Source organism: Clavelina lepadiformis, chromosome 5, assembly GCF_947623445.1.
Source record: "Clavelina lepadiformis chromosome 5, kaClaLepa1.1, whole genome shotgun sequence".
In the NCBI taxonomy this organism is placed as follows: Eukaryota; Metazoa; Chordata; class Ascidiacea; order Aplousobranchia; family Clavelinidae; genus Clavelina; species Clavelina lepadiformis.
This window is the reverse complement of record NC_135244.1, coordinates 15,057,677-15,082,549: the sequence shown is the minus strand read 5'-3', so window position 1 is coordinate 15,082,549 and position 24,873 is coordinate 15,057,677. Positions and strand designations below refer to the sequence as shown.

Here is a 24,873-nt window from a genome sequence, read left to right as displayed (position 1 = left end):
ATGTCTATGCTAACATCACGTGACACAATTCCACAGCCAAAAACGTAAACGGCCATTTTGATTCTTGTAAATCGATTCTTTTAGGCTTTGCTTGCTCTGGCTGGTGCTCTACTTCTACGTCCGTAGTTGTCTATAGTGGAATCAAGCGTTACGTTTAAACTTTCTGAACCAAAACGACAGGGAGAATTTTTTGAACAGAACCAAGCATCATGGCATCTGATAAAGACGAAGCTGGGTAATTTGTTGTATTTTTCAAACAAATATTGCTGCATCTGGATAAAATACCATCGACAGATTGATATGGTCGAATTGAAAAATCTTTGGCAGCTGCCATATCCTTGCTCAGTCAATAAGTTATAATTTTTCGTTAACTTGTTCTGAATTGAAATATGTTTTGTTTGAAAGTACAGTACTAATAGCTATTTCTGAACTCAGAAAATTGTTTGTTGGAGGACTGCATCGTCAAACAACTGAAGAAACTTTGCGTTCATATTTTGAATCCTTCGGTGAAGTGAAAGATTGCGTTTTGATGAAAGATAAAGAAACTGGTTTTTCAAGAGGTTTTGGTTTTGTAACATATTCTGATCCATCTTGTGTCACAACTGTCTTGAACAACAAACCACACACTATTGATAGCAAACCGGTAAGCTAAATATAATCTTATTGTTTAACCTATAAACTATAGGTTCGAGTAGCCAGTCTACGAAAGTACCCAGTTTCAATTTCTATGTCCAACTGTAATACAGTAGACTCCGTTTATTAGGACCACCTTGACACCAGACCATTTTGGTCATAATATCCAAAAGGTCACAATAACCGAAACTGCTGCAGTACTGTTTAACCACACCAGGATCAATACAGTTAGGCATAAAATGACACAATATGTCAAATTCATCATTTATTTCATTGACGTTAAGCTGTAACATTAAAATAAACGTCAGTAGGTGAATTGGGAAGACAAGTGGCACAATTGTCACTTTCAAGTTGCATAATTGACATGAAAAATTGATAGAAAAATCTGAAAAAGTGGTCGTAATATCCAAACACTGGTCATAGTAAACAGAGTTTTATATGGCTAAATTCGGGACCACAATAAAATGGTCACATAAAGCGGTTGGTCATATTATCCGTCGTCATATTAAGCAGATTCTACTGTATCTCACGAAAGATACAAGCAACAACAAACTCTATGTAGTCCTTTTTTCGCACACTTGCACATTAATTCATTTATGAAAAAGATCTAAGCCTACTAAAGTAAAATGCATTGTTATCGATAGAAAATTACATTACTCGATTTCTATATAGAAGTAAGCCAAGGTTTTGGATATGTTTAAAAATATATTTATACTGATGTAAATTGAATATATTAAATAAAACATTTAACAAGCGCATTTACCTCCCTATTGTAATTACCTGTGCATTGAGAAATAATTGAAGCATGTGACGATCTTTTCCATGGAAAATACATCTTCATTCTCAGTAAGAAAATAGGCAAAGAAAGCATGCTTGACTAGTCAGCTTCCACCTTCTATCGATTCGTAATTATTTCCAATCAAACTTAGACTAGATGCCGTTATGGTGTTTAGCCGGTTTAAAGTAACAGACCTGTGCAACTTCCTGGCATACCACTCGTTTTCGCGGATGCAACGTATCAGAGAGATTGTCTTCACTGCATGACTGAAATAATTTGTTTAACTTGACCTGAAATTTTCAGGTGGTGCTTGAAGAAAAATTTCGCAGAAAAAGGTTGGATTTATTAATCAAAAATTTAGTATTGAAAACATCTGATGTCTGTGTTAAAAAATCATCCAATCAAAAAACAGCAAAACTGGAATGAAACAGAAAAATTTTGTTTTCGTACACTGACGGAAATTGCGTAGACTTGTTCCATTCAAAGAAAAACTTAGTCTACTGCAAAAAAGTTAAGACTAAATGGTGTAGTTTAAAAGTATGCTATGTAAGATAAAATTCTGCATGGGATGGTACAAATTTTGTTGTTGTACATTGAGTGTAACTTGTTATATTTAGGTTTGAATCAGCAGCATAGCATGTTTTTTTATAAACTGGCTACCCGACCCTAAGTTTATTAAGCAGATATTTTCAATATGCTCTGCAGGCTGCGTTTCATACCTTGTATAGTTGTATGAAGGATATGCCATAGGGGAAATATGGCAGCTGCATGTAAAAGATCCATCAACATGCACACCAAACTTTTTTATCTTCACGCCAAGTTATAATACATAAATAAACAAATAATTGAGGCTACGAAGCATGCCATAATGTCAGAATTTGAGTCTTTGCACGCACAATTTCCTGTTTAAAACTGCCATACTTTCAGTCGAGGCTATGTACACGGAATTGCTGGTTTATATTATTTGTTTTCGAAGCAACTTTTCCATGCAACATACAGAGAAAGTTTGCTTTCTGTGCACCGAATAAATACACCAATAAATCTAATACCAAAATTTGCATTCTTATGCTAATGTAATCTTTATGATATAAGTTATAGCGTAAATTTTATGTATATTAATATACACGCCAGATAATTGGTGCATAAGCCAACTTTCTGCGACTTGATTTTTAGGTAGAAGGCAGTGCTTGCAAATGATATACAGTATGATGCTGAAACCAGTATATGAAATTTTTTGATAAATTATGCACAAATGTTCAAAAAGGATTTGGCCTTAATTTTGTGCATTGACTTTTAACTATGTAAACACAATTGAACAACTTGATTAAGTAGTTGGTCTATGGCAGGGGTGGCCAGACCTGCTTCATGCTCGAGCCGCATATAACATATTCCAGTTTTAAAAGAGCCACAACAAAAACACAATAAAAAACACGAATTTATTCACTCACAAAAAAGTGTAGCTATTGATTAACATTAGTGTTGCGTGGTGATACTATGACTATGAGTCTCCAACTGGGCTTCACCAACTCTTTTTGCAATTATTATTATAACCGTAACCAAGACTTAAAACTAGGTCAGCCCTGACGTACAGCTTCAATCTGACAGTTTACGTAACTACAGTGTATAAGTTAGCACACTTCTGTACAATAACGTACTTTTTGGAGTGTAATTTGATTATTACTAACAATGAGTCCATTGTTACTACGTGTGATAGAACGCATTGTTTCATAATCTAATCAAACAACTCGTCTAGACCGGGAAAATGCATGTCTAATTCATCAACGCAAATTCATTAAAGAGCCGCAATCAAAGGCTCAAAGAGCCGCATGCGGCTCGAGAGCCGCAGTTTGGCCACCCCTGGTCTATGGTATATTTGTCACTTTTTTGGCAATGTTTGCATTAATTCTTTGCTTGTATTAGGTTGATCCCAAGCCATGTACACCCCGTCATATTCAACAACAAAAGAAGCAAACAGCAACTCAGTATACAAAAGGTCATAAGATTTTTATTGGTGGCATTTCGATGGAGGCATCTGAGAATGATGTGAAAGGTTATTTTCAAAGATATGGGACGGTGAGTTGGGTTTTTGTTGTGTTTAGTTGGTGATCTGTATAAAAGAGTCTATTTCTTGTCTGTATTGCAGAGGTTCTAAATTTTGAAAATAATCTTGTTTTTTAGGTTGTGGAAGTTGTCTTTGTCGTGAATAAGCAAGATCCAACAAGACCACACAAAGGTAACTTACTTTAGGCAATGTTATATTTTGTTGGTGTAGATTTTATGAATTTATCAAGGGTGGGTGCTGGGTGTTTTACATATTGCCTTTGCTTTGCAGAAAAATTTATTGTTGAATATTTATTTTAAACTTTTCATACTAAAGTTTAAAAGTATATACATTGTAATCTATGATGATGACATTTTGTTTTGATTTTGCAAATTTGCATTGAAACACCCATCCTTACTGCATTTTTTATGCGCATGCTTTTTGGGTACTTATATTACTTAAAAATGATATAACTACAGTATTGACTTCTTTTTATTTTTAATTGTTTAGTTTTAAAATACAAGCAATTGTTCATTTTACAGTTATTCCTATGATGTTGTAATATGATACTGCAATATTGAGTAGTTATGTTCAATGCATAATTCAATTTCGGTTTATAATATACAGAATACAGATAATGTATTTGAATTCAGAACTGTTGTGGAAAATATGACAACTAACATTATAATCTAGTTATCTGTTGTTGTAACTTTCCTGGATGGCTCCATGAGGGAGTCGTTTAATGAAGGTGATCTGTTTGTTAAGTAATTAATTTTGCTCAGGATTTGGTTTCGTGACATTTGAGGATGAATCATCAGTAGATCAAGCGTGTGCCAAACATTATCATGTCATCAAAGACAAAAGAGTTCGGTTTCTTCATGTTTTTAATCTTCTTACTTCCTTTCATGTTTCTCCTAATGAATATGCACATAATCACAAACAAGCATAATGCTAATACACATCCTTTTTAAGTCCAAAACTCCTGTACAGTTTCTGGGCTTTTGTTCAGATCTTCACGTTACACATCATTTTTACACAGATCTCATGCGTTGTAGGAAACAAAATAATGTTGAGCTTTGTAGGCACTTCAACAGTATTTTTGCCATTGCCGTCGTTTAAGCATTATATAAACTATCGTTTGTTTTATTTGATATTAATGCATTATAATTTTATGTAACATATACAACAATTATATAGGAGTAGCCATGAAAATGTTTTCCCCTAAAATATTGCTATATCAAATAACAATAGGCATTTAGTAGTCTAGAAATATAAATAAGTTGCTCTAACCTAACTGTAACTATCCACCTAAATGTTTGAACTTGCTTCATGACAATAATGTAATGCTAGTGCCATAGATCTTTGCCAGAATTTCTTTTGTTTCATAAGTACTCATGATTGTTAATAGTAGTAAGTGTAGTGCTAAAGCTAAACTAAGGAAAAGTTTACTTAAATTAAAACCTAAGCTCTACTTGTATAAAGTTTGAACTATAACGTCATAGTAAATAATACATAACCATACTAAAATATATTTCTATGCGATAAATATCTTTTAAAATACCGCAATATCTCTACATTTCATATCATTATACTCTTACATTTACATACCATTTATCAATGTACTATCTTTAATGGATTGTGCTATGCTATACCTATAACATTACTGCAGTACTGTAAGTACATTTATATCTTTATTAATTCATAAATTTGTAACAATTATATTATACACCTGTAGCTTTAAATTTTCATTTATCACTTAGACATTTTTTTGTTAAATGTTTATTTTAAATTTTAGGTTGAAGCAAAGAAAGCAGAGTCTAGAGAGAAAATGGACAAAGCGGTAATAGATCAAACTACAATTACTTTTTGTTTATATTGATGATAGTCATCTTGAAAATTGTCATGTGACATGTGCGCTGTCCTATGAACATTATGTCCATAAAAAAATATTTGCTTGTTCACAGAACCAAAATCAAAATTATAACATGGGTTATGGAAACCAAGGACCAATGCAAGGGGGGAACATGGGTTACCAACAGCAAGGCATGAATGCTGGACAAAATAACTGGATGGGTCCACAGATGGGTTATGGATATGGTAACCAAAACTTCCCAACAGCATACCCACAACAATACAACAACCAGGCCTATGGTAAGATGTTCATTTCCAGTACTTAAATTTTTTACTTTATTATTGTTGATTAGGTGTTTTTTTCAAATAATTTTTGAATAAGAAATGACAGGATAAGAGCAGAAATAGATTGTTGTATCATTTTTGCTTACTTTATATCTTCAGGTTATGGCTATGGCAACATGCAGGCGCCTCAAGGTTACGGTAACATGCAACAGCAGCCTCAACAAGGCTACGGCAACATGCAACAACAACAGCAACCTCCACAACAACAGATGGGGCAGGGATATGGCAACATGTCAGGAAACTATGGAATGATGGGTGGTGGCTTGATGCCGCCCCAACAGCAGCAGCAGCCCCCACCTCAAAGCAACATGCAGCAGAACAACTCCAACAGTGGAGGTTTATAGTTTATAGCTTGAATTTTGTTTATTTACATTGTTTCATGAAGTATAACTTATTCCTTTCATTACAGGTGATATGGGGAATATCGGCAACTATCAACAGAATCAATCTTCATACGGACCTACTAAAGGCTCTGGAGGTATCTACTGTTACGTTCAATCTTTCCAGTTATTTTAACAATTTTATTACATAATTTATAACGCTTAAATGTTTTAACGAAACTTTTGCCACTGTTTGTAATCTGATTAACAATAAGTTGATAACTACTCACGAAATAATAAAGGTTTCAGAATAGTCGCGGAGACAATGGTAATTTAAACAAAATCATTTTGCAGACTACAATAACATGGGGCCTGGCGCTATGAGCAATCAGTATGGAAATCAGGGCCAGAACCCAATGGGCGGCGGCAGTGCTGGTGGTGGTAGCGGTGGATATGGACCTCCAAAGCAAGGAGGTGGCAATACAGGATATCATCCTTACAGAAGATAAAGGAATTCATCAAGCAGCATCCTTGTCATATTGAACGCCTAAACGGAAGCTCGAAATCATTCCGTTTGTAATCATCCTTTTAATGCGTTTCTAAATAAACTGCCTCTTTTCTTGAATTTCTTTGTAAACTGCTTCATTTGTGTACTGTAACATATCGATAGTGATAACAAAATTAAAATGGTTTTATAAGAATGTAATTATCTGGCTGATTTACTTTGACACGTTTTGGTTGTGGGTAACACTGTTGCTGTACTAACGGTTACACCATTTCACACAGTTGCTTTGAGGTTCGAAAAAATGAACAGTTTTCTGCAGGACGGTCTTGTGGGTCATAAACACTTTCGTTTTTAGTAAACTACTGTAGCCTTATCTGATTTTACTTCTATGAAATGATGAGGGACGTAGTATAACCAAAGAAACCGCAGTTTTTAAAATCAAAGTAAAACAACCATTGAAACATGCATCGGCTCCGTACCGTAACGAAAATAGGTGAACTACAATCCAAAACACTTAATTCCGCGATTGTCTGCTTTCATAGAGACCTGTGTCTGAGCGAGGCGAAGGAATCTTGTTTAATGCCCAATTGTGTGCACGTCGTTGGACGAGAAACTTTTTTGCTTGTTTTTCTGGGGATTTCTTTGTCAAATCGTAGTTATATTATCCGTTTGTAAAATTAACTAGTTGCGTTACTGATAGTCGGAGTAGTTTTCTTTGTAAAATCATTGACAGATGTTCATACAACGCAAAAACTTAGAATATCGGTTCCCTTGGAATGGACCAACATAAAATTTGCATAAATACTCACTTAATAAATTTGAAATTCTGAGAATAAATCATGATTAGCTTTACAAGAATTTTACAACTCTAAAGCATTTAAAAAGAGTTACCACCCACAAATTGACGCTAATAGCCGTGGGTGCGATACAGTGGTTATCAATAAGGAAACTGAGCCACCATACCGCAAGGGTACCAAATGTGTTAATCATAGGCACATCGTGTTGGTCACGCACCGTTCAAAAATTGTTTGGATATTTACCTATATGCTCATTTCTTTCTTTTAGGAGAAAAATACGAGAAGCCATTTCGCTGTTTTTCTATAGCTAGGTAAATATTTATTGATTAATCATTTTATGAATATTATGGAAAATCGCTCAAAGACAAGCTCGTAACAATCTGTAACCAGGCCTTGAGCAGTGATGAATCATCGTCGAGTTTAAGTCATGCAACCCACCCACTCGTTCACCTCTCCCAAAGTGCGCAAAGTTCAAAAAAATTTTGCTTTTTATGCTTGCAAAATTGCTTAAAAGCGACTAGAAATGGTACTCTCATATTTACTTGTACAGTACATGGATGGAACTCATACAGTACATCAGGGGTCGGCAACCTTTTTGAGCCGCGGGCCAATTTGATAAAATAAAATATACTGGCGGGCCGTAACTGCCGGGACAGCTTTTCTGAAACGCGAATATCTTACCCTTAAATCAGGGGTCGGCAACCTTTTGCTAGTCACGGGCCAAATGTCGAGCGTACAACTCTTTGGCGGGCCGGATTTTTCATTAATACTATAATTGCTAAATGCTAACACTACAGTTTGAAACTCAATAAGACACGGCGGGCCGTATTCTTGTGATAACTAATTAATATGTCTCGGGCCGGACGATTTCGCATGGCGATTGATTGACGTGAAAAAACGTCAAACTTACTCACAAACACAGTTGTTTTGTACTTTTGATGCACCTAACCCCAAATTTAGTCATGTTTGTAAAAATGTTGCGCTTTTGTTTTAACGATGTGCTGAGGAGAGTTTTTCTAGTAACGTTTTTATAATATATTTTAGTGGATGCGTACAGGGAACTTATATAAATCTCATCCATTCTGAAACATCCACTTCATGCGCATATAAGTATAAGGTGCTTGATGTCTTATCTGTCTTTGGAACGTTTTTAGGTTGAGATACGCTGATAATGTTGTCATCGACGGTACCATACCAATAATGGGGATAAAAATAGAAGGATTATTTGTAATGTATTTTGCTACCAACCGATTCCGCTTTGAAAGGCCGTGTAGCAGATTAGCTTTGCCAAGTGTAATCAGCAAGGTGACGTTTATTGTTTCGCCAGTTCTGCCCGTATACAACAAGATAACGCACGTCATATATCATCGTAAAGTTAATCTGCATTGCATTATAATTTAGTTTTTGGCATGGAAGAGAAAGCAATCACCACGTGCGATTATCGTTTGTAAACATTTGTTTCTGCGCTATGTAAGTGTTGGCAAATGACCTTAGACGATATCGAAGCGCTTACCGCTCTTCACGTTTCACCACGAAAACAGAAATTAGAAAAGTTGAAAAACACAGATAAAGACAACTTTTGCTTATATAAAGCAAACTTGTTCACGTCGCGAATTGTAAAAGAGCAGCCGAATGTTTGCGCTTTAGAAGTCAGTAGTTGTGCTAAATAATGGACATGACTGTGTTACAATGACGTATTGTTTAGCTGAACAGAATCAAGTTCAAACTAGGCTACTAGGCTACACGGCTTGAAAACATTTTTTAGTTGTAAGTGCAGAAATATAACATATGCGTTATCAAGCTAGTACGCTTGTTTTTCTTTTCAGTAATCCTGTATGTGTGTTGTAACACTTGTAACACTTTACAAAACAAAATGATCCATTTGAACACTAATGTTCTTACACTGCTTTTAATAACTGTTTTTGTTCACGTTGATGGTGACAAGTGGAAAAGATGCCAAGATGAGAATAGTAAGTTTTTCATTCAAAATTTTTTCCAATGTATTTTTTTATTATATAATATTTTACTACTACAGTATGGGTTTACTACTACAGTATGGGTTTACTACTACAGTATGGGTTTACTACTACAGTCTTTTTTATGGATAGTTTGTATTACAGTAATGGGCATGTCTACAAGAGAAATGCTTTTTTTTGCGTCAGTAAACATAAAGTATCGTTTTTGTATATACTGTATGTACAGATGGCTTAGAATGCTTTGATGGGATCATTGTCGGTGAAACATGTTACCGGCTTCTTTACCGGGCCGGAAAAAGAACAGGATATAGCGAAGCTGAATCGCTCTGTTCATTTCACGGTGGTCAACTTGCAGAAATTCCCGATGGAGGGACCTACAGCATTTTGTTTGACTACATCAAGAAAGCGTGGATGATCGACTTAGACAATCCCGAACGAACATATGTTCAATGTTGGTTGGGTTCAGAAAATGATGTAAGCAGCAGACTGAAGCTAACGTCTCCGTATTCGTACATATTTTTTTTTGTAAAGTTTATACACTGTGTAGGAGCATTGACGGAGTTTTCTTTAAATGCTGTCTGATTGTTTGTAAATTCATCCTTGTGTTACACGTGGTCGACTTTATTTTTTAGAACGGAGTTGTAATGATGCGAAACGGTAAACGAGGATTTGTTGCTTGGTATCCAGGATATCCACGTTCGACAAGTGGTCACGTACAAATGGCCATGGAAGTTCCAATTTTACCATCACACCTTTTGAGGAATATTGGCATGTTCAATATCAATCCCAGTCACACAGCTATCCCCCTTTGTCAATTTTCTCTAAACGCTTAATTCAATTTTATCATCACATTTTTTGATAACTTGACAAGATAAAATTCTTGATACATTTCAATCTTAGTGATTTTAACAATCTTTGTTACATGTTTTTGTTTTTTAATTTTAAACATGACTACAGTGCATGAAAAACTACTGTAAAATCGGGGTATGTTGATTTTAATTTGCACAAATTATAATAGTCAAGTGTCTTAGCACATGCGCTTATGGGTATAACGGTTTGACCTTTTTGTATCACCAGAAGCAAAGTTTTGTTACTGCACGCTTTATATAGTTATGGCCCGTACCCAAATATTACACTTCTTATTTGAAATGACGCCTTCTGCACTAATATAACTGCAAGGACAACAAGATTAACATTTTTCTAGCAATTCGCTCCCCTATTACTGCAGTAACAATTATAACGGTGGATGTTCTATATGTATGTTACTGGTTATAATTATAAGGTTTTCATTGGTTAAAATACGCTGAGGACTGTATTCAAGTTATGTATTTGTCATAATAGCGGCTTATGGAAGAAATTTAGAAATTCATTAAACAGTACAGCTGTACACCTGCTGAATAAGCTGTCCAGGTGCACAAAGAACTTGTTGTTTTATGTCTGATGGCCTGATGCTGCTTCACGTGTGAAAAGCGAAAATCATGCAATAGCTTGTCCGATCTGCGTCAAGGTTGATTGCGAATGACGTCAAACTAATACAAGGGCCGTCGCAAAAATTCTCGTTTCCAATCCTTCAAACCAAACTTGGTCATGTTTTTTTTCGTTCTTGTTTTAGTGACCTATAATTTCATAAGGAATACTGAAAAATAATGTAATGTGGCCTGTTGCCTTGTCATACATTTCCGCAAAAAAAAATTTGAATCGTGTCAAACTTAACTTTACCAACGCATTTTCAAAAAGAGTCAAGCATGAGAAGTATACCAATTCAAGAAGTATTGCTTTAGGGTAAATAAAAAGACCGTACGTCTTTTGTATTTGCGCAGGTAGAGCAAAACCATGTTGGGCAAAAACTAAAATAATAGTTCCATAAGAATTGAAGACATTCGTATAACCTTGCAACTGAAGGCTCGAAATATAAGAGGCAATAAACGGACTCTAGTGCCACACTTGACTATAAATAAAGAGATTAAACCTATTGGCTATTGCTAATGCTAAGTGTATACCGTCACTGCTCCAGGTAGATATTGTGATTACATGAAAACAAAATAAACTTTGACTTCCCTGGCTCTAAGTTCTCGGCAAAAAATCCTTTTTTTGCTCATCGAATCGTCAAATCTTGAGTGATAGATGTAAAATTTATTTCTCGGAGAATATCGCCCACCGTGCTTGTGACAATCAGGTTAACAGGCAGTGGCGTAAGTTTATATTTCGAATTGCATTGAAGAGAAGGGCAAAATGTTTGAAAGCTAGCTCTGAAACGCCCCTACTCGTTCACCCTTTCCAAAATGTGCAAAGCGCAAAACATTTTGCTTTTTATGCTTGCAAAATTGCTTAAAAGCGACTAGAAATGGGTACTCTCATATTTACTTGTACAGTGCATGGATGGAAATTTGGTTGGAACTCATAGTTGTGATGATAGAATGTCGGACGCAGACCCAAAAACAACAATTTGATTCGCAATACGCAATTTGGTAAATCCGTGTTTTTGACGTTTAAATGAAAATTTATTTAAAGTATAGGTACAGCATATTTATTTACTGATTGTAACAACCCGTTCAACGACTAGAATTCAGTAGCCCATTTTCTGTCATCTGAATCTGCATGATTACGAAGTTAGGAAAAGACAACAGCAGGAAAATAAACAACTTAGTTAAGTTCTTAAAATCTACAGTAAAACTCACATCATATAGAAATTATAGTTTGTCACCAGTCTGCGTCATAACGTTGTTGTTGATGGAATTTATTTTGTCAGAGAGGATGCGATTGACGTGAAAAAACGTCAAACTTACTCACAAACACAGTTGTTTTGTACTTTTGATGCACCTAACCCCAAATTTAGTCATGTTTGTAAAAATGTTGCGCTTTTGTTTTAACGATGTGCTGAGGAGCGTTTTTCTAGTAACGTTTTTATAATATATTTTAGTGGATGCGTACAGGGAACTTATATAAATCTCATCCATTCTGAAACATCCACTTCATGCGCATATAAGTATAAGGTGCTTGATGTCTTATCTGTCTTTGGAACGTTTTTGGGTTGAGATACGCTGATAATGTTGTCATCGAAACATTTGTTTCTGCGCTATGTAAGTGTTGGCAAATGACCTTAGACGATATCGAAGCGCTTACCGCTCTTCACGTTTCACCAAGAAAACAGAAATTAGAAAAGTTGAAAAACACAGATAAAGACAACTTTTGATTATATAAAGCAAACTTGTTCACGTCGCGAATTGCAAAAGAGCAGCCGAATGTTTGCGCTTTAGAAGTCAGTAGTTGTGCTAAATAATGGACATGACTGCGTGTTACAATGACGTATTGTTTAGCTGAACAGAATCAAGTTCAAACTAGGCTACACGGCTTGAAAACATTTTTTAGTTGTAAGTGCAGAAATATAACATATGCGTTATCAAGCTAGTACGCTTGTTTTTCTTTTCGAAAATCATGCGAAAAGCGAAAATCATGCAATAGCTTGTCAGATCTGCGTCAAGGTTGATTGCAAATGACGTCAAACTAATACAAGGGCCGTCGCAAAAAGTCTCGTTTCCTATCCTTCAAACCAAACTTGGTCATGTTTTTTTCTCGTTCTTGTTTTGGTGACCTATAATTTCATAAAGAATACTGAAAAATAATTTAATGTGGCCCGTTGCTATGTCATACATTTCCGAAAAAAAATTTGAATCGTGTCGAACTTAACTTTACCAACGCATTTTCAAAAAGAGTCAAGCATGAGAAGTATACCAATTCAAGAAGTATTGCTTTAGGGTAAATAAAAAGACCGTATGTCATGTCTATTTGCGCAGGTAGAGCAAAACGATGTGAGGCCTATGTGCTGTTTGCTACAGTTATGAGAACTGAAAATATATACTGTACTATCTTAAAAATTTAGGAAAATTATAAAGGTCAGGCTTAACTCAGGTATAAACTCAAATAATCATTAATGCCTAACTACACTCACATGCAGTATTTACATTCCTGTAACAAGTAAAGTTTCGCAATTTAGAGTGAATTCGAATTTTTCACGCATAGAGCTTGTCAAACGACCGACAGAAACTTATTGTATATAGTACAATGGACCTGACAAGAATAAAGCTGAAATCTGTGCAGGTGTTGGAAGTTTTCAAGTCCGAGGATTCAGAGTAGTACGCTGTTTACCACCACAATGATTTGTTACAATGTTAAGAGGCAGATAATAACTCTGCTGCCATTTGGTTAGCTGTATCTAGCGCAGTGATCTATATAATCATTTAAAAAAGCCTAAATACTTTTCTCATTAGCTTCGACGCCTTAAACAGTTTGTTCACTAAGCCGAGTTTATATGTAGTAAAAAATGCGATCTAATAACAGTTTAAAAAATCAGGTATAGCCTATTGCCTATTTATGTTTTTCTGCAAAACTAATCTATTATTATTTAACATACCAACATTATAACTAGATTTTTTAAGTCATAATAACAAACACTAATAATAATGAATGCATTCACGTTTTTCTGTGGTTATATTTTGTTGACACATTGTGCACATGCAAGCAGTCAACATCTCATTTGCAAGCACGTTGAAAATGTGTTTGAGTCTTCTGAAAGCGAGAGTGCTGACGAGCTTCCAAAAGGTGATTGCAATGATGTTATAAAAGCTGGCAAGCGAGGTCCAAGAGGATTTCAAGTGTGTAACTGCATAATATAGGTTTTTTTGTTCATTGTTATCGGTACTTAAGTTTGGATAATAGTGACTTCAAAATTAAACCAAACACATGATCTTAGTGATATTTGAGAATATTTTAGGGCCCACCAGGTCCAATGGGTCCACCAGGAATTGTCGGAATGATTAATGAGCAACTTCAGCAGGAATTACAAAATATTAAAGGTTTGTATAACAAGAATGTTTATAGTCTTTATACGTTTATTGCTGCAGCCTTGGCGCTATTATTGTTCAGTATATGCTTGATTTTCTCAAAGTTCAAAACTATACCTATTTGATCGAGTTGGGCCTTTTGTTACTCAACTTATTTGTTAACGGACGCTATTCGTGGCAAACTCTAAATCACTTGATTTTTTGTTGACTGTTCGAATATACTGTAGTTTTTCTGTCCAAGGTCATATAGTTAATCCGATTAGATATCAAACACAATTACATCAGATCATCACTTTGAAATTTTTACTCCATTACTTTCAGTAACAAGCTAAAAAACAAGATTATCTCAACTTCATAAACGTTCGAATTGGAAATAAGCTTTTGCTATGTGTTTAATTATAACACCACAAAAGAAAAAATCCTTTTCCTTGTCCCACGCAACGTCATCAGTTGTGCAGAGATGTAAGATATTTTACGGCAATCGATAAAATAATTGAAATACAAGAAACCTTATTTTGTTAGTTTAATTTTGGAGAAACTAGCGTCTTCTTCAAACAGCAAGCTATACTTGAAACGGGATACTATTAAAATAGGTCATCTAATTTGTTTCAAATTTTACAAAGTGTGCTTAATCTTTCAAATAGAACTATTGCCATTTGCCTAGATAAACCCATGCTACCAAAATCACACGAGTTATAACAGCGCAAAAAGCACAAATCGTTTAGCTCCGAGATACATATTTTTATGTCAATTATACAAAATTCCAAAGTTTTTGAACTTGGCATTCGGTAAATACAAGCGCGACATGATGAAGTTGTTGTAACTATAAATATCGTAAGTAAGAAACCCATGCAAACTAGAGTTTATTTTTCATAAACGCTTTGCTTAGGCCTACATGTCTTCGTCATGATAAAAGCGTTTTTAGGAAAATGTTTCTTCTATAGTCCGGTGCTAACATTTGATGTAGCATTGAAACTGACTTTTGATCATTTTAGATCAACTGAAATGTTCTGGAGGAGTAATTGTGGACAGAATTTGTTATAAACTTCCCCGTCGAGTTGGTGTAAAACTATCTTACGACGAAGCTGAGCGAATGTGCATATTTCATGGAGGTGTTCTTGCGCAACTTCCAACTGAAGATTCCTATAATGCTGTTGTGACCTACACCAAGAGAATGTTTAGCATTGACATAGACAACAAAGAAAGAGATTTCATGCGGATTTGGTTGAGCTCCACATATCAGGTTTTTATTTTTCACCTTTATTTTTGCATTGCACTGCAAGGCATGCCTGATGCTACTGTAGCCTATGTACATGCTGTAATAAAATGTGAAGTATAAAGGAGACGTTAAAAATGGGTAACCTATACTCAAATAGGTTGACTTATACAAACATGGGGACCGGGTGGGCCTACATGCCCCCAACGTTTTTACTGGAAGGGCCTGGCCAATATACTTCTAAAAACCAAACGTTTAAAATTTGATAGACATGCAGAAAACCACATGATCCTGGTAGTTTTGAATCACAAATTAAAGCTAAATTAGTACACTATATTCATACATTACTAATGATGTCGCACTTCCGCTCGCCACTATATTGGAATACGCACGTCTTAAACTAAGCCTAGTAACTACTGTAGCCCACTAACAAAAAGAGGTGAGCACGAATGCGCTCCTTTTTGAGGGTTATTTGCTCGTCGCTCTTTGTTTTGCACAATGAAAGCTGTGAACCCACAAAATGGGAAAAACTAAACGTGAGCGGCAAAAAGAACTCACTCTTTTGTTCATAGAAGAGTGAAACCACGAGTCTTTTTTCATTGATTAGCGAGAGCAGAAACTACGCTCTTTTCAGAAGAGCGGTTGTCCAGCTCTGCGTTACAAATTTAACAAAACCTTTCATTTCGAGGTGTTTTGAAGCGGTTTTAAAGCCGTAAAAGCGCAAAATACTGTGTAATTCTGGCTGTTTCCATGGGCAGAGGCCATTTGGAACCAACCTCTCAAATAACTATGTCAGTGAGCCCATCCCAGAAAGATTCCGCCATTGCTGCCTTTACTACATTGAACGAACCAGCAACTAGATAACTAGAATATTTCAAAATTAATAGTATAATGCAAAAAACATCCATCTTTGTATTGGAAAATGTTAACCATTTAACTTTCCTTAGGATAACCAAGTCCAATTGCGCAATGGAAGACGCGGCTATGCCAGCTGGTTTCCAAGCTATCCTTCTCAACATGTCAACAACAACCGCATGGGCATTTATCTTCCAATAAAACCAGAAGCGCCCGCGCACCAAGTTGGAATGTTCAATATCGACAGAGGTTATGCGGGCGATATTTTCGCAATATGCGAGTTTTCGCTTGATGAAAACATTTAGTCTTACCAATACATAAATATGCTTATAGAGCAATGTTTTGCCACGTTTCTGCTTAGTCTAATTGTGATGAAGTACAAACAACTCCGTATAACCTAACATTAACAAACATACACAACATCATCATATATGAACAATATAGTGAGCAGTGCATCATCTTAATATTCCATATAGGCTATACAAACGATCATTAGGCAGACAATGTAGGGGATGGTTTCATGTTCAACCCCAGTCAAGTACCAACAGGCCTAAAATTAGTAACCGGTTCTATGGTAACTTATTCAGTTACTTATCTAAAACGTGAATCTGGGCAAAGTATTAACGATGCTTGCTCCGTTAACAGTTCCAATACAATAAAAAAAAATAAAAAAACACAAAAAAAATATGTAGCCTATGTTCATTGGAACTTACACAGGGTTGACATATTTCTTACAATTATATAAAGTTAGGAGATATATAGAAGCTGGGTTATGCTTAGCAGCCTGCATTTTTAAGGCTCAAGTTTGGTTTAATGTGAAGAACACTTTCACTTATCTTAATTTATGAGGGTGCGTTCACTTAATTTAATTTATCTGTTAAATTATCTGACTTTATTTTTGCGTGCGATTAGAATACTTTAACCTAACCTTTTGTCAGCCGAAAGGTTTTAACATTACAACAGAAATAGCTTAAAAGAAATTTATTTTTGTAGGTGCTGTACACTTTCTCAATATTACAAATAACCAAGAACATAAGTAATACTAATTCTTATAAGATGTCTAACACATGAGTTGCAATCACCATGACTAGTTCAGACAGTTCGTTCAGTTCAGACTCGACTAAGTCCGCTCGCTGGTAGAAGTGCGAGCTAATATAACGTGAGAGCGATGGGAGTTAAAATGTTCGACATGAAAAAAGCTGTGAGTCGTAGCATGTGCAACGGGCGAAACAATATTTTGACAATGTGAAATACATATAGCTAAAGTTGACACATTGAGATATAGTTAAATAATTAATCAGTGTTAAAGTTAAGAAGCGGGCATTTCCAATAAAGACTTCTTATTAGCACAGATGCTGAAAAACAACTTGGGAACATAATAGAAGCAGTGTTCACACGAAGTTATTAAGAGCAAGTTTCCAAATATCAAACGACAGTTGAAGTGTTTGCCAAAAAACAAATTCATAAACTTCAATCAATAAGTAGATAACACTTTTGCAAGAAATGATGGTATTAAAAAATACCACCCAGGCCGCTACAAATGTACCTAATCCATAGACACCTTAAATAGAGGTGTTTAAGGTGTCTATGACCTAATCTATAATTAATATACGCAAAATATCAAACGCACAAAGAAAGTAAGGATGTGTTAGCGTAAAAAACGAAATGATGTAAAAATAATTGGCAGATAGCCTAGATATAGGGTCTATCGACGGTATTGCGGCCACATTTTTTCTTTGCGATTTAAATCTCATGTTAAATACGTTTGCCTGGGGCTAGCGAAAAAATTTATTCACCATATTGTGCAGAATTTAATCTACTTTTTTACTATAATTTTATATTATTTTCTGTTGATGCAAAAACGGAGCAAAACGATTTCTTCCAAGACTACTTTTTCCGGGTAATTGCGGACACTCCTTGCAAATGCGGCCACACATCTCCATAAATGCGTCCGCATTTCCCTGCTTTTGCGGACGTATTTTTATGAAGAATTTAGCCTTTTACACTATTGCCGTTTGTTGTGTGCAAGACTGAAGAAGAACATTGGAGTTACAAGCAATGCAAAATAAATTTTTTTTATTCATTGATTCATCGAATAACTGCATAATAAATAGATGTATGTATAAATATTGTAAGAATAAGGGAGAAGAATATTCAGGTAACTTGGTTGGTGTAAAACGATGCGCAACCACTACGATTCGTTTTTACTTTTGCGTTTGTATAATGGACCGGTCAAGTTTTAAACGTTTTTAGTATACCTCACATATCCTATAAGTATAAGCGTAACTTAACCGTAACGATTATCGTACGTTTACAGTGTAATGCAAAATAAAAAGTGAGTCATTACGCTTAGCCTGCATCGAGTACAAGAAAAATTCCAAAGGAATAAGGCGGCAAGCTTATACTCGTGTAGCCTACATGTTAAAACTTTATGGTACAACATGTTTTCTGATAATGTATTTGTTTATTTCATGCGACAAGAAACAATTCAAGAAAATACCACTTGAGAGTCGATGCTAATGAAAAAAGAACCGAAAAATTTTATCAGCACCATTTTCACACAAACATATCACAATACCACTGCACGTTTTCAATTTCATTAACCTCGATATTGAGGTTGGTGCATTTGGTATGGTCCCAGAAATCACAAGCTACCCATGACGGTTCAACCGGACCTCTTTTCCACTTTAGCAAATAGCTGAAAGAGCTGCATTTAGCATTACTTGATCGTAAGAGTTCCTTGGTTTCTTACTTGGTAACTCCATATTGCGCAAGTAGACCAAAGTAAGCAAATAATCACGTGCAAACAAAGCATTTGATAAACTAGAATGACCACGTTATGCTGTCCGCATTTAGGGGGTTGTTTTGTAATTGTGATGAAACACAGAAAAATAAAAAAAAAAACATTGAAAAAATACACATAGACACCTAAAATTTTGTACATACACAGAAGAAGGATACAGCTACTCGTGTGCGAAAAAAGAATGAAAAAAGAGCAACATTTGCGGGAGAAACAGCAGTTTAGTTTGCAGAGTGAAAAAAAAATTTTGGCTGTTTTTCATATCGTTCTGGTCTCTGTTTGAGGTAGTCACGTTCTAAGGGTAATAACAAACGTTTTACTTGGAGTAACTTCCTGAAATTTGCTGGAGTTGTTTGTTAGGAATATTAGATGAGGCTAATTTAAAAAAAATTATTTTTCGTTGTAAAATTTTTCGGTAATTTCAGAAAAAAATTTACCGGCCGCAAAAGCGCCGTGGCCGCAATAGGGCCGATTGACCCTAGTCTATGTGCCATTGCATAAACGGAAAAAGACTATATACTGTATTATATACCTAAATTATATTAAGCTGTGCGCGTGTGAATAAACATGGTTGCTGGTTATTACGCTTAGCACATGCTTAAAATATCACAAAAAATCAGGCTGGATATACTTACAGAAAAAAGCTGGGGGCTCGAGTGATGAGAAATCATTGCCCAGTTTTATGAATTAAAATAACATAGGAATATAGCCTATAATTGGAGTATTTGAAATACTATGGATATGAATTTATCCATTTAAGCATTTTAGTTAAATTCCGTACTAGATGCTAGAGTTTTACTTCCCAACCAACATTTTTTGAATATATTTTAACTATTGCGAACATTATAGGCTAGCCCAATGGTTCTCAACCTCTCATGGTTCGTGACCCCTTACAGTGAACCTCGAAATCCGTGCCCCCTGCTCATCAACAAAAAATTTAGATTGTTGATTGCAAAACACTTATTTCTTCACTACTGCGTGTGCAGAAGTAGCCTTCATGCCGCTAATTTTGCACAGCAGGCACAGGCACAAAAATGTAAGAAACTTGTGTCTCGCTTTGCCTTGTCTTCCCCTACTACTAACTTACTACTACACTAAAGCTCATTAGTGAAACATTTGCTCGTGCCCCCCTCCCGTAGAACGCCTCCATGGCCCCCGGTTGAGAAACCCTGGGCTAGCTTATGTATAGGCTTTCTGGTTTCATATAAATTAATTTTTCTAAAATTGGTTTCAATTTAAAAAAAAAATTTTTAAATCAGCATGATTTTAAAATTTAAATGATTTTAATTAAACTGGCATAAATTTATTTGAATTTACCTTAATTTTTATGATTTTATTTTTATATCGTCGTTGTTATAATAAATAGCAAGTAATTTTACGGGTAAACCATTTGAACTGCGAATAAGTAACTGAATAAGTAATCCCGAAACCGGTAACTATAGGCATTACACTTAGTAGGTAGCATCATTGGATATATAACATAAGACGCATTAATGCATACTAAGAGCGTGAATTACTCCTCCATCGAGCCGACAATATAAGCTTCTGCAGGCTAGGCTTCATGCTGGTACTTTACACTGTCTTTTATTGGCTTGTATGAAATTATCTAATTAAAAAACGTGCAAGATGCTAACTGCGGTGGTGCTCTGTCTTGACGATTAAAGGTTAATACTTAGCAAAGCCAGCTAATCCAAAAGGCGGAATTTTTTTAAACAAAAAAATACACAAATTAACAAAATTTTTCCGTTAATTGTTACTGTACTGAGCGAAAATTACAGTGGTAAAACCACTACAGCGAAACTACAATAAACAACATGGTCACGAACATTCGTAACTTTGAATTAATTTTTTTTCACACATTCCAATTTTTTTGTTGTTAGGAATTGCAGCCAGAACAATGGAGGCTTTCTTGTTACGCCGCGCCCCCGCTGTGCGGAAAGCCAGCTGACCGCGAAAAGAGAACGCAAGAGAATAGTTAGTCGAGTTAGTGGTGCGTAAATGAGTAAACGAAAACCATACGCTTCAATGCGGGGAGGGAGCAAAATTATGAAAATATGACAATATTTCAAAAATTACAAAATCCATATTTATAAAACAAACATGGACAGATAGCTGAACATTTTTTAGGAAAAGTCACCGAATTTCAAGTTTCTACAGCAAACAATACAACTGTACGCCACGTTTTGCTGTGACTGTGTGCAGGAGAAGCCACACCTAGTGAAAATAAGGTTAATACATAGCCTACCGAGTCACCAAAAAGGTTATATTTAGGATTTACTTTTCGCTATATATCAAGGCTAAACGGCGTTTTAAATACTCGTAAAGTAATTATAAAGCAAAGCCTAACATTCAATTTTGTCCACTTTTGATGCTTTTGCACATTTAAATTGTGTTCCAAGGTTGTTTTTACTTCACAAATATAAGAACCGATTCTATAACAACTTGAAATAATTTGACTTTTTGTGACTCGATTGAAGTCAACTAAAATTTCCGCAAACAACAAAAATCTACATCTCTCCTTGACCACAAATTAATTTTGCTTATAGCTACATTTATTGACCAAATTTGTCAGAACACCATTTTTGCCGTTTGTGCTTTTCTTTAAGTTAATTTTGTGAATATCGTTGGCCTATCGTGAATTTGTCGCCATTGATCGTGGGTAACGGCAGAGTGTCGCTAAATTTTGTCAGAGCACAAGCAAATTGTACATTTACGTACATAAATATGCGAATCCGTTTTTCGTACGTAAACGGATGAGGGATATTGTGTACAGCCACCAAAAAATATGCTTCTTTTCAAATAACGAACGGGAAAAAGCGCCAAAGCTTAGATTTGTTATTTGCTGCCAGCAGCAATCGTTTTGTGACGATTATCAAAAGTTATTAGTTTATGAACAAACGGCATACGAAAAAGTAAGCACGGCTTGGCAGCTAGAAAAATATCAAATTTAATTAAAATTGAGTCTCTAGTGATCCGCTTCACGTCAATCACGTGCGGAACATGACGTCAAAGCACATGATTCGTCATTTACAAATCACGCCAAATGGTAACAAGGAAGTTTTTTGGGTTTTTGTACACTAAGAAATTAACTAGAAATAAGTTCCAATAAAATTAATTGCGCATGTAGCCTAATGGCTATTATTTCATTTTGTTGGGTGGGGGATTTCTCCCCCTAAAACAGGAAACTTTAGATCGGGAGCACCGTTGTCGCACGTTTTCAGTGCAAGCCAAACTTTGCAGCTGGGTAAAAGTCAGAGAATTTAAAGCCATTTTTCACTGTTTCTTGTAATCTTTTTAACCTAAGTTACAGCCTAACATATTAATCTATGCTATAGGTCTAAATTTATATTCTAATGTAAATTTTACTCCAATTAAACCCTTAATAGCTAGAGTTAACTTATTGAATTGCTCATTTTCACTCTCCTAACTTCACCGTCTATCTTTAACACCTTTGCAAAGGGCTACGTCACCTACTTATGATTAAGGACTATACTGAAATGGCCACTTCCTTGAGTTTTACTGCTGGTCTGCCAGCACTTTCTTACAAATAGGCTAGCATTCGAGTTTAGTGGATCTGCTTGGGATGCCATTCTGAATTATTAGTGTTTTATTTTTCAATTTAATATGTAATTTTGCTCGTTATAAATTTTGTTGTTTACATTTCGCCATTAAATGTCTAAATCTAAGGGAGTTGTCTTGAAACTTGTTTTAAACTAGTAGTTCTCAACCTTTTATGGTTCGTGGCCCCCTGCTCATCAATAAAAAACATTGATTGCAAAACATTTTTTACTTCACTACTGCATGTGCAATAGCCTTTGCGCCGCAAATTTAAATATGGTAAGTATAAAAAACGTTAGAAACTTGTGCCCCGCTTTGCCTCGTCTTTCCCTACTAGTACTACTACACTATGGCTCACCAGTGCGGCATCTTCTAATGGCCCTCGGTTGAGAAAACCTGTTTTAAATCATATACCACACCAGGCTACACCTCATTTCAAACTTTGATGGACCACCATTTGAAGTATAAATTTGTTATACGAAATTTTTTTACATTGCAATAAATGATTTATATCAGTTGTTTTTGTGCTCGTCCATGATATCTTTAGTAATTTTTTTAACCAGAATGCCACATCTGAGCTATATCTTCTGAAAGGTTTTAACATCTGCACTAAGTTTGAATTTTGGTCATTGTGCTCGCGAAGCACCAAGCCTTGACGGGTGAGAAATTGCACAGAATGGAAAATTGCATCAAGTGCTTTTCTATTACACTGGATGGTAGTAGTGGTCTTTGTCGAAACCAACTTTGCGATCTGTCCTTAATGGTCTAACTATAGTTTCGTATTGGCACAAGACTTTTGCTATGCATTTTAGCCACACCTTTAACGTGTCTCCAGTCACTGTAGCTGTTAATCCAAACTGGATGCTTGTGTTTTAAAGCAGCTATAATATCTGTTGTAACCCAATTTGAATCACAAGACCACTGATAGACTGAGCACACAGCTACGTTTTTTTCTTGATCGTACTTAATCCAAGGATGTTGTGTCACCAATCGAGACACATAGCTTTCTCCAACATCTTGAGAAACTTTTCTCCTTTGTTGTACTGCAAGGTTTTCGCAGATATTACGACAACTACAAAGGTTACCGTTGCTGGTATCAGATACAGTACCCACAGTACTTTCTGAGGTAGAAACTTCAGTCTCTGGCAGAGATTAGTGCCCAAAATACGCCCTTATAGACGTTTGCTTAGCATTTTGTTTAGCTTAAATCGCTTCTTGAAATTCATCTTGCTCATAAGGTTTTAAGAGTCTAGTTTGCAGAATGACAAAAATGTGTGTGTCTTGTGGTTTATGAAGTAAAGGCAATAGTTGAATTCATTTTCAAATTCCTATTATTAACATTGCGAAACAATAACGATAACAGTTCCTTTGTTATCAATATTGTCACGAATTAAATGCAGGAAATTCGTTGCATGACATTGATTGATAACAGTGCTCAGCAGATGCGACTGCCAAGTCGGGTGCAAGTTATACACTAAAACTAACTAGAGAAATTTTTCGCACAAAACTTGCCATCGACATCTCTCGCATCCTGTTTTTAAGTGCAGTGTTGTAAGTGTCATTGTAATTTTAAACAAAGGCAACGTCTCCGGTGCAAACAAAACAATAGTATAGTCGATAAATGTTTCATGCTACGGTAATCGCTTTGCAATTGTAACAAGAAAACCCTAGAGCGGAAAATGCCGCCCTACCCATCCGCCTTGGGCACGTATGACTGCATGTGGTCCAACACTTATTTATTATAGTAGCCACAACTAAAAAGTTAAGTATAGTGGCCAACATACATGTACACCAGTGTTTCACCACCTCATCCGGTACAGGCTAATTTAAGTGGTAACTTGATGATGCGTATGGACTAACATATACTTTAAATAGCTATTTTATCATAATTAGTAAGTTTATTTGAGTGCAAATTGGCTACAATAAAACAATTGGTGATGTATCGATATCAATCAGCACCTGTGATGTGTACAATATTTACCCTCATTGTCAAAAATTAAACGTATCAGTCTATCCTTCAAATGCAAATATAGTGAGCGCCTGTAAACCCATCAAGACCTCTGAAAACATTCCATTTATCACTGGTTTAGAACCACAGGATTGAGGTTGTTGTTGCTGTTTTTCCATTATTTATTCAAAATATTTGTGGAGCTGTTATTTTGTCTAAGTGTTATAATGTCTAACATTTTACTTTTGCTTGTGAACTTAGAAATTTGACAAAATAGCCAATCCTATTGAATAGACTTATCTGAACAACAAGATTGTAGGTGAGATACAATTTTAGCTCTTATCTAGGTGGTGGATTCTAAAGTTAAGAACAAAGTAAACTCAAAAAGTTGAATGAAAAGTGCAAACAA

The 24,873-nt window shown here is 35.5% G+C and overlaps 3 protein-coding genes across 3 annotated transcripts; all 3 read left to right on the top strand.

Annotated features, from left to right (window-relative positions):
- The first annotated feature begins 74 nt into the window (after window positions 1-74).
- LOC143460271 (uncharacterized) lies at window positions 75-6,674 on the top strand. Its single transcript, XM_076957718.1, has 10 exons — window positions 75-235; window positions 436-643; window positions 3,332-3,484; window positions 3,590-3,644; window positions 4,235-4,317; window positions 5,248-5,292; window positions 5,417-5,603; window positions 5,748-5,984; window positions 6,058-6,126; window positions 6,323-6,674. The coding sequence occupies exons 1-10, from the start codon at window positions 210-212 to the stop codon at window positions 6,475-6,477; spliced, it is 1,218 nt and encodes a 405-aa protein (XP_076813833.1). The 5' UTR covers window positions 75-209; the 3' UTR covers window positions 6,478-6,674.
- A 2,389-nt stretch (window positions 6,675-9,063) lies between these two features.
- Window positions 9,064-10,272, top strand: LOC143460275 (uncharacterized). Its single transcript, XM_076957723.1, has 3 exons — window positions 9,064-9,240; window positions 9,473-9,720; window positions 9,879-10,272. The coding sequence occupies exons 1-3, from the start codon at window positions 9,144-9,146 to the stop codon at window positions 10,077-10,079; spliced, it is 546 nt and encodes a 181-aa protein (XP_076813838.1). The 5' UTR covers window positions 9,064-9,143; the 3' UTR covers window positions 10,080-10,272.
- A 3,380-nt stretch (window positions 10,273-13,652) lies between these two features.
- On the top strand, window positions 13,653-16,492 carry LOC143460272 (uncharacterized). Its single transcript, XM_076957719.1, has 4 exons — window positions 13,653-13,898; window positions 14,018-14,099; window positions 15,083-15,330; window positions 16,251-16,492. The coding sequence occupies exons 1-4, from the start codon at window positions 13,707-13,709 to the stop codon at window positions 16,461-16,463; spliced, it is 735 nt and encodes a 244-aa protein (XP_076813834.1). The 5' UTR covers window positions 13,653-13,706; the 3' UTR covers window positions 16,464-16,492.
- The last annotated feature ends 8,381 nt before the right edge of the window (window positions 16,493-24,873 follow it).